We start from the raw sequence: 10,199 nt of genomic DNA on the forward strand, positions 1-10,199 counted from the left end.
TCAAGATAGCCACATCCGTTAAACTGCACTGCACAGATGCACCATGACAAAAGATCAGATGATGTGATGAATGTAGTCCTGTGCCAATGAACTGTGCCTACGTGGAATGGGGTGATGGGGAGTGGACTAGAGGGTATAAAAGGGGATGGCCGAGAGAGGTCGGGGGATCTTTTTACTGCACATAGTTATGTTCCTGAATAAACTACTTTGAGAAGGACATTGGTTTTTGTCACTTCTTTTCTGCAGGTTGAAGACGGTAGTGACACTCTACTTCTTTTCTTTTTTTTAAGAAAAGATTTTATGTGTGTTGCTGTTGCCTATATGTATGTCTGTGTTAATGATATCATCTCCCCTGGAACTGGAGTTACAGACAGTTGTTAGCTGCTGTCTGTGTGATAGCAACTGAACCCAGGTCCTCTGGAAGAGCAGCCAGTGGGCTTCACTGCTGAGCCATCTCTCCAGCCCATGTGCCCTTGATTTCAGAAGTGGTTTGAGAATAAAAATGCAGCCAAGAATTCAAGACAAGAATTCAAGAGAGTAGTGAGGAGAGGTATATGGGAAGGTTTAAAGGAGGAAGTGGGGAAGGGATAATTATAGTTTCAAAATAATTTTTTTAAAAAAAAATTGCCACATGGCTTCTGCAGCAATAAACTGCTTACATGGCCTTCTCATCTGATTCAACCCTATAGCAATGACATGACAGATGTCACAGCCAAATGGCTTGCTCATCTAGCCATGGCGCTTGGTTCAGAGATAGGTTCTCATGATGTGGCCCTGGTTGGCCTGGAACTAGCTCTGTAGACCAGGCTGGCCTCAGAACTCAGATCTTCCACCTGCCTGTGCCTCCCCAGTGTCAGGATTAAAGGTGTGTACCGCCACATTTGGCCTCTTCACTGCTTAGCAACACTGAAATCACCAGCCTGTGCTTGCAAATAGACCTTTATTATCATTGAGGAAGAGGACACTTAACCCACTCAGTTTTCAAGAGCAGACTTCAAGATATATGCCATCAGAAAGCAGGGGGTGGTTCGATTTGTTATCACTTGAATTATGCTCACATCGTCACATAGTGTTTTGTTAATGAGGCTGCCAAAGGGGAGGGGGAAAAACAAGATGTCAGTACTCAAATGGGAGCAAGGTATATCAACTGATAATTAAAGAACTGTCTTTTCATCACAGTCCTGAATTTGTTTAAAACTTTTAAATACTTATTTGTTTGGGGCTGGAGAGATGGTTCAGTGGTTTAGAGCACTGACTGGTCTTCCAGAGGTCCTGAGTTCAGTTCCCAGTAACCACATGTTGGTTCACAACCATCTGTAATGGGATCCAATGCCCTGTTCTGGTGTGTAATCATATACATAAAATAAACAAAAATATACTTAGTTGTCATGTATGTATGTGTATATGTGTACTCATGTGTGTGTGTGCCTGTGTGTGTAGGTATGTGTCTGTGTGTACCTGAGTGGGTACTTGCCTTTGTGTGCATGCCTGTGTATGCATATGTGACAGCATACATGTGTGCTTATGCCTGTGCACCAGCATACATGGGTGTGTGTGCCTATGTGTGCCTGTACATGTGTGTCCTGGAATACATGCATATGCTCCGATGCTTGGAGTGAATAGATAATAACTTGTGGGAATGAGATCTGTCCTTTCACCAAGCAGGTTCCAGAGACTGAACTTGTCTGGCTTGGTGGCAGTTGCCTAAACTGCTGAGCCATTTCAGGTTAATTTTGAGTAACTGCACACATTGGTCAAGGAGGACTATCATCCATAGCAGGAGTTCCAATCCCAGCCTTCTGCAATAGACCTCTGAACCACTTCTCAATTCTCACTTGTTCAGTACATTACCCAGCTTAAGAACAGGGAGAGAAGCAGGGTGTGATGCCACATACCTATAAATCACTTCAACTTAGGAGCTGAGGCCAGAGAATTGACAGAGTTTGAGGAAGTTTGAGGTTAGTCTAGGCTACATAGAGTGATCTTGTCTCAGAAAAAACCCCAAAGATTTACTATAAAAATTTTATTTTAAAATTGAATTTTGTTTGCTTAACCAAACTTGGTCCACTCAGAGTAAATATAGCAATGCATCCCCTCCCCACTAGGGGGCGTGGAGATGGTGGGGCACATGTCAGTCATTCTGTTTACTACTGTGGGAAACCTCTAACAGATCACTCAGGAGCTCATAAGTGTGAGGCCTGCCCTGGGCAATTACACATCCTCCTGCCCGTGACCTTGCAGACTCTAGTTGAAACCTGTCATCCACACCCTTATTCTGCTTTGCACTGAGGTGGTAATAATGGCACCCCCACCTCTCTCCACCTGGGATGTGGCAGACACAGCAAAACTCCCTGAAATTCTGGGGTAAAGTTCTTTATCAAAGTTCATCCTTTACATGTACAAGACCCTGGATTCACTCTCTCAGCAGAAGAAAGACAAAATACCTTCCCCAAACTGGTAAGTCTACAGAGTCAAAGGCAGGTCAAGCCCAAATACATTAAGCTCCAACCATTGACACTAGATTCACCAAGATCAAGTTTCTAAATTTAAACAAAAAACTTGAAATCAGAGGGACATTACACCTGATCATCTATAGAATGACAGACCCCATGACAAGGGATGTTTCAGCACATCATAGAAGCCAGAAGTACATGGTAGTGCCCTTTCCAAATCCCGAAAAGAAGAAACTAATACCAATATAAAAAACCCACACTGAGCCTGAGGAAGCAGGTTCAGGAATTCAAGGCAAGCATTGGATATATACTGCAGAGCAAATTTGAGTCCAGTCTGGGTGTATACAAGATGTGTTAATAAAAAAAAACATACATGCACATACTCAAACACACACACACACACACACACACACTTCACACAGCCAAGGCCTTCTTGAGCAAAACAACAAAACTGAAGCTATTACAGTGTCAGATTTTAAAATACATCACAGCAAGCTGCTGGGACCAAAGCAGAATTAATGATCATATCATCAAACACACGCATCACAGCCTAGGAGGAGAACCTGCACTTTTATCATTTGTTGATTTTTTTTTTTTTTTGAGGAAAAGGAATAGGCTCATCAATAAATGGTGTCAGGAAGATTCAAAAGATTCAACACATTCTTATACTTTCCACTACTCAATAATTCAATAATCATCTCATAACTCATTGAAGGAAAGACTAGATCTGAGACTGGAAAGTGACTAAGAGAGAATCTGTAGAAAAAGCTCCATGACTTGGGTCTAGGCAGGAGTTCTTGACTAGGGACTCCCCAGTAGCAGCCACCAAAGCAAGAATTGACAAATGGGACTGAATCAAACTACAAAGTCTCCACAGCACAGTGGAGGAAACAAACAAACAAATACATCAGAATGTACCAAACACCACCACTACCAATCAATCAATCAATCAATCAAGTGAATGAAGATAACCTCCACAGAGTGTGGGAAAAAATTTGAAATAAGGTTTCACTTTATAGTCCAGAATAGCATTGAATTTGAATGTAGCATATGCTAGCCTCAAACTTGAGGTAATTCTTCTGCCTCAGTTTCCTGCATGCTGGAATTATAGAGCTGTGCCACTATGTTCAGAGAGAGAAATATCTTTAAGTCATACATGTAATATAAATTATCTTGCTATATTGTCATGTGCCTTTGACCCTTTTTGAAAAGGGACTGTGGGCAAAAACCTTTAGTCCCAGCACTCTGGAGGCAGAGACAGGTGCATCTCAGGGGGAGTTCATGGCCAGCCTGTTTCCAAGACTGCATATGCTACACAGAGGAATCCTCTAAGAGGGGGACTCATTTTTTTCTCTTCCTTTTTGTTTTGGAGACGGGTTAAAGGTGTCTTGTTAACTGGCAATCAACATTTGCTTCAGCAACATTGGTGTAGGGTTTGGGTCCTATATCACCACACCATGATCACTGAAAATATCTTGGAATAAGGCAAGTAAAACTCAAAGGAAATTTAGCCAAATGGAGGTAATAGCAACTCACTGATGAAGTAACCCTAGGGGGGGGGCACACTCAGGAGAACCCATCCTGCCATTAAAGACAAGATATGAAGAAATAGTTCCCCCACTTCTACTGTGGGCCTGAGACTGTTGACTTAACTGTTTGTGCCGAGATCCCAAGAACTAGCAATTCTTTCTTTTCCCTCCCTTCTTGCCTAGTACATAATCTCTCTCTAGAACTCTGGTTGTTCTGGGACTCACTATGTAGACCAGCCTGGCATGGAATTGACAAGGTAGCCACTTGAGTCTGCCTCCCCAGTGCTGGGAGAAAAGGTGTGTGTTACGCTTAGCCAGTTCCTGTTTTTTTGATTGTGATGGTTTTGCAATGAACCCAATCTGGCTGCCAAACTTCCTACATAGCAGAAGGTGACCTTGCACTTCAAAATCCTCCTCCGTCTGCTTCTTAAATATTACACATACATAACCAATGTCTGTTCTGTTTGATGCTGGAGATCATAAATTTAGTCATATATTTTATAGAAAGTTCATTTCTGTTTTAAAAATGCATTTTTCAAAGAAATTTTCAATATGTTTAACTTTACTTTCACTGCATTGATGTGAAGGTGTCAGTCAGATGCCCTGGAACTGGAGTTACAGACAGGTGTGAGCTGCCATGTGGATGCTGGGGATTGGACCGAAGTCCTCTGGAAGAGCCGCCAGTGCTCTTAAGAGCTGAGTCATCTCTCTCAGCCCAGAAATGTTGTAAAATTACTGTTCAGTTTAAGTCAAGAAGCAGAACTTACCCTTCTGGTGGCAGATATCTCCTGTTTTGCAGCCGATAACACTTATTCAGCTGCAGGCTTCTCTCCTCCCATGTGTACACATCCAAAGAGCCATCATTACACGAGACAATGACATGAACCGGGTCCTTCAAAGAACACCCAAGTGACAGTAGGCTGGAGTCAATGTCAGATCAAAGGGCAGGGAGAGGGCTAGGAGAGGCTCATCAGGTAAAGGCACTTGCTGAGCAAGCCTGATGCTCTGAACCCATGGAAAGGGAAAAGAGAGAGACTAACACCAGGAGTCTGCCTGTGACCTCTGCCAGTGCGCATGCACAGACAAGTGCACATGCGCACACCCCAACAGAATGACGTTTAAAAAAATGTTAATCTTTTTTAAAAGCCCCACTGGAAGGGAAACATTCCAAACTTACCACCCATAGTCTCAAGATCTCTTCTGGGCAGTACTGAAATGTCTGCAGAAGGAGACCGTTAAGGTTGAAGAGCAAGAGAGAGGATCCAGTTGAACAAACAATCACGTCCTTATCACTGACTCCATACCATTCTGGTCTCCTCTCATATTCTTCCAATGAGAATTTTGCAAAGACTTGCTCTGTTCCAAACAAACAGAAATTACAGAGGCATGTTTTTCATTCATTTAAGTAAGAGCAAAATCCTTAATGTTCACTGAAAAGCACATCCCTCCTTCCATGGCATGCTAGTCTGAAAGAGACAATGAAAACAGTCCATTGCTCTGTCAAGTTCATGTCCTGACGAGTCCATGACTGCCACAGACTGCCTCCTTTGGGGGGTCTCCTATCTGCGTGGAATGGGGTCTCGGTTACAGATGAGTGAGGATTCGGCGAGCGAGTGACACATTTCCTACGCTCTCTCTCGTGTGGACTGTGTCACTCCCTCCTCTGTGGCAGTTGCTTGCTTACAGGAGCCTGATATAGCTCTCTTCTGAGAGATTCTGCCCATGCCTGACAAATACAGAAGTGGATGCTCACAGCCATCCATTGGATGGAGCACAGGATCCCCACTGAAGGAGCTAGAGGAAGGAACCAAGGAACTGAAGGGGTTTACAGCCCCATTGGAGAAACAACAATATGAACTAACCAGTATCTCCAGAACTTCCTGGGACTAAACCACCAACCATCCAAAGAAAACACATGGTGGGACTCAGGACTCTAGTTCCATATGTAACCAAGGATTGCCTAGTCAGTCATCAATGGGAGGAAAGGCCCTTGGTCATGTGAAGGTTCTATGCCTCAGTATAGGGGAATGCCAGGGCCAGGAAGCAGGAGTGGGTGGGTCGGTGAGCAGGGGGAGGGGGGAAGGGATGGGGGTTTTTGGAAGGGAAACTAGGAAAGGGGATAACATTAGAAATGTAAATAAAGAAAATATCTAATAAAAAAGTTAAAAAAAAATCACTTTTACATTATTATGTTTGTGTAGGTATTCATGCCAGAAGCACACATGTGGGGTCAGGGGACCACTTGAGGGATTTGGATCTCTCCTCCATCATGTGGTACCCCAGGAAATGAACTAGGCATCCAGGCTTGGTAGGTAAGTGTCTCTAGCCTCTAGCCAGTGCTTCTCAATGTCCTAATGCTTCCTACTGAACTTTAATGCAGTTCTCATGCGGCAGTGCGGGGAGGGGGTCTGTCCTGCCATAGAGGTACTTTCATTGCTTCTTCATAATGGCAATTTTGTTACTGTTAAGATTGGTGACTTAAGTATTTTTGAAGATAGAAATTTGCCATAGGGTTCACAACCCATAGGTAGAGAACCACTGCCCTAAACACTTTCCCACCCCATAATATAGTTCTTTATTGCTTGTCAAAAGGAGTTTTTGTTCTTGAGACAAAGTCTCACTATACATCCATGGCTACCTGGTACTCACTGCATACTTCAGGCTGGCCTGGAACCTGGAGAGATCTGCCTGTGTCTCCTCCTGGATGCTGGGATTAAAGATGTGCACTGCCTTGCTTGGCCTTTTATTGTTATATTTTTAATTTTATCTGTGTGTGTGTGTGTGTTTGTGTACATCTGTGTGGGTGTATACACACGTCTGTGTGGGTGCATGTATGCATGTGCACATGCTAAACCATCTTGTCATCTCCATCTTTTCTGTTTGTGAGACAGCAGCCTCTATGAGGGTTTCCTGACTCAGTCTCCTGATTTTGGGCTTCTGCCACCATGTTAGGCTTGAGAAATTTCTAAGGTTTACCTTTAACACTTATTTTGTTCCCGATCTCTTCCAGCTCCATATCAAATGTGATAAACTTTGTGATTTTTTTGGGGCCACGTATGGACATCAGGGTTATCCTGTCTTCCCTTCTTGGGGTCCAGAATGCTCTTTGGCATAAGGAAAATTCGAGATCAGTAGACACTGGGTCAGAGAATTCTGATGTCCTCAGTAAGCTGTTCATGTAAAACACCTGCAGAGAGTATTGCCCAGTGGAATCAATGAAGAGTAAATCTCTGCAGCCTGGCCCAAGCACACTCAAGACAAGGGGCTTTCTAAAGAAACCCACGAGTGGCTGCATCTGTTCTTCACACAGGACAGGGTGGAGCAGTCATTGCTCCCACTCAGGGTTGGAATAGCTCACCCCTCTTCCTGCCCCTCCCATCACATTCAGAGACAGAATGGAGTCCCTGACTCAGGTCAAAGGGCACCTCAGTTATCCTACTGCAATGGATGCCTCAGGCAGAGCTTGGTTAAGTACATTTTCCCTGTGCAGAGGACCAGTCCAGGGCTGTGCTGGACTATATTTTTTAATGAGACATTGAGACTGTCATAGTATAACCCAGGCTGCTTTAATAATATATTGATGTATAAAACCAAATAAATATGCTTGGGTCCTGAGGAGTACTTGGCCTCTGAGCTCTCACAGTACCTAGGAACCAGGCACCAGAGAGCTGGCAGTTAAGAGAGAAGGCAGTGTATAAAGCACTGGGTATGGTAGCACTTATCTGAAATGCACCAGCCACTGGTGAGCATGTCAGCCAGTGATCTAAAATTGCTTTGAGTTCAGGGTTAACAAAGGTTTCTGGGGACTGTTATTTCACCTGCCTTCATCCTTTGGCTGAGCCACATTTCAAGGACACTTCAGTAATAGACATTTGCCATTGTGACTGGTCACATGACTGCTTCCAACACATTATTCTTTCCTGACTGTCAGATGGCTTTTCTTATGATAGAGCTTAGGAGAGGGGGAGTGGCCTGCCTGAACCTCCCTGAGGGCTCAACCTTCCCACTGTCTCCCACCTTCACCTTGGAGTCGCTAGAACACACCTACCTTTGGCAAGATATGTGGGTGTTTCCTACTCAGATAGACCCATTTCTTCTGAGGAGAGCAGTAGAGTTCATCAATACCATGTGGGAATACATTGTGTCTGGAAATGAGGTGTAAATCTGGAATCCTGAAGATGTAGAGGTTACCCAAGGTATCACCTATCTGAAATCAGAGCAGCAGCACCCGGTCAGTGGGGGAAGGTTAAGCATGGAGGAAGCAGTGTTCTCTGCTCTGAGATACACCACTGTGTCTTCACGTCCAGTACCGAGACCCAAAGCTGTGACCAGCCTGCCTCACAGAGNGTCTGCGCTGATCCCATGGAAGAAGGCTCTCTAGACCTGGGGGAATGACTCAGTAGGAAACTGTGGGGAGAGAGAGAGATACAGAGAGACAGAGACAGACAGAGGGAGAGACAGAAAGAATGTGTGTGTGTGTGTGTGTGTGTGTGTGTGNGTGNGNGAGAGAGAGAGAGAGAGAGAGAGAGAGAGAGAGAGAAAAGATTCAATCCCAGGGTCTCTGTGTAGCCCTGGCTCTCCTGGAACTCACTCTGTAGACCAGGCTGACCCCAAACTCAAGAGATTCACTTGCCTCTGTGACATGCAACACCATGCCCTAAAGGATTTTTTAAAAGAAACTTTTATAGGGCATGGTAGCATATTATCTTTAATCCCAATACTCAACAGGCAGAATCATTCTCATCTCTGTGAGTTAGACCACACAAGTCTACACAGTAAGTTCTAGGCTCTCCAGGACTACATCATGAGTCTCTGTCTCAAACACATGAGGTAGGGTATATGTAAAGATTTTCTAAGCCCTAAAACACTTTTCCCTAGGACTCACTGGGACATCAACATTATCTTTTTTTCTTTTTTCTTTTCTTTTTTTTTTTAAAGATTTATTTATTTATTATATGTAAGTACACTGTAACTGTCTTTGGACACACCAGAAGAGGGCGTCAGATCTCATTACCTGTGGTTGTGAGCCACCATGTGGTTGCTGGGATTTGAACTCCAGACCTTCGGAGAGCCATCTCACCAGCCCCTATCTTTTTTTCTTAATATCCGATAAAATTCACATTTTTCTCTCTGTTGTCCCTACCCAAATTCATGGGTTCAGCAATAATAAACATTTCAAAGAAAAGAAGATGTAAAATCACTTAGAAAAATTGTCTCTCTCTGTGTGTGTTTGTATGTGTGTTTTATATGTATATTTATGTATGTTTATGTAGATTACATATCTGGGAACCAGAGAAGGAAGCCAGGTACCCTATTAGATCACTCTTCTCTTGATTTCCTCAGAGTCTCTTATTGAACCTGGCTACCAGCAGTTTAGTCCCAATGACCCTTATGTTTCCTTCCCCAGCAACACTGGGGTTAAAGGCACACTTAGCCACATCCCACTTTTTATGTGAGTGTCAGGGAATTGAACCCAAGTCTTGCATAGCAAACACTGCTACCCACTGAGCCATCTCTCCCCAGATACTAGGAAAGAATTTTAAAATGATATTTTTAAGAGAATGGCTTATGGAAATGTACATGAAATAGGTCAAAGGCTAAGGGATGGCCATGTTTATGGTATACTGTGATTGACTCTCAGGGTTTGCAGACACTCCTAGAAGGCAAGTTGAGTTTTGACAGTAATGGGACCTAAAATTAGCAAGTGTTTTGTTCTTTTTGACTCTTCCAGATTTGGGGGTCACTTACCAAGACAATCGGGCCATCCTTGGTAAAGACAGCTTTCAATGACTGACAGGGAGAGAACATGTTGTTAGTCGCCAGAGCTTCACCGTTGTGACAGTCCCACAGTTTGATAGTTGATTCTATATCTACAGTGACTGCAATGTGCATCTCAGGGATGGTAGTCAACAGCTTGATACTGGCTGGCTCTACTGGGCTTACCCAGGTCAAAACACCCTGGGGAACAAGAGCATCATCATGTCTGAGCACCTCTAGTTCAACAGCTTTCACCCACCAGGTTCATTTGGAAGCCTTGTCCAGTCTGGAACCCCTTCTTACAAGAAAAGAATATGAAAGTTCTAAGCATGGACATGGTAGCACAGGCCTAGAATCCCAGCCCAGGGAGGCAGAGGCAGGAAAGTCACAGCAGCTTTAGGCAAGTCTGGTCTACAGTGCAAAGTTGCAGGCCAGTTGGGACTACATTACAAGACTATCT

At 43.9% G+C, this 10,199-nt stretch overlaps 1 protein-coding gene across 1 annotated transcript; it reads right to left on the reverse strand.

Annotated features, from left to right (window-relative positions):
* Positions 1-923: 923 nt before the first annotated feature.
* On the reverse strand, positions 924-9,944 carry Fbxw12 (F-box and WD repeat domain containing 12). Its single transcript, XM_021207451.1, has 6 exons — positions 9,731-9,944; positions 8,031-8,189; positions 6,959-7,169; positions 5,160-5,338; positions 4,750-4,874; positions 924-1,086 (listed from the first exon to the last, which is right to left on the reverse strand). Exons 1-6 carry the CDS (start codon positions 9,872-9,874, stop codon positions 975-977), a joined length of 930 nt encoding a protein of 309 aa, XP_021063110.1. The 5' UTR covers positions 9,875-9,944; the 3' UTR covers positions 924-974.
* Positions 9,945-10,199: the final 255 nt, after the last annotated feature.

This window comes from Mus pahari, chromosome 10 (genome assembly GCF_900095145.1).
Source record: "Mus pahari chromosome 10, PAHARI_EIJ_v1.1, whole genome shotgun sequence".
Lineage (NCBI taxonomy): Eukaryota > Metazoa > Chordata > Mammalia > Rodentia > Muridae > Mus > Mus pahari.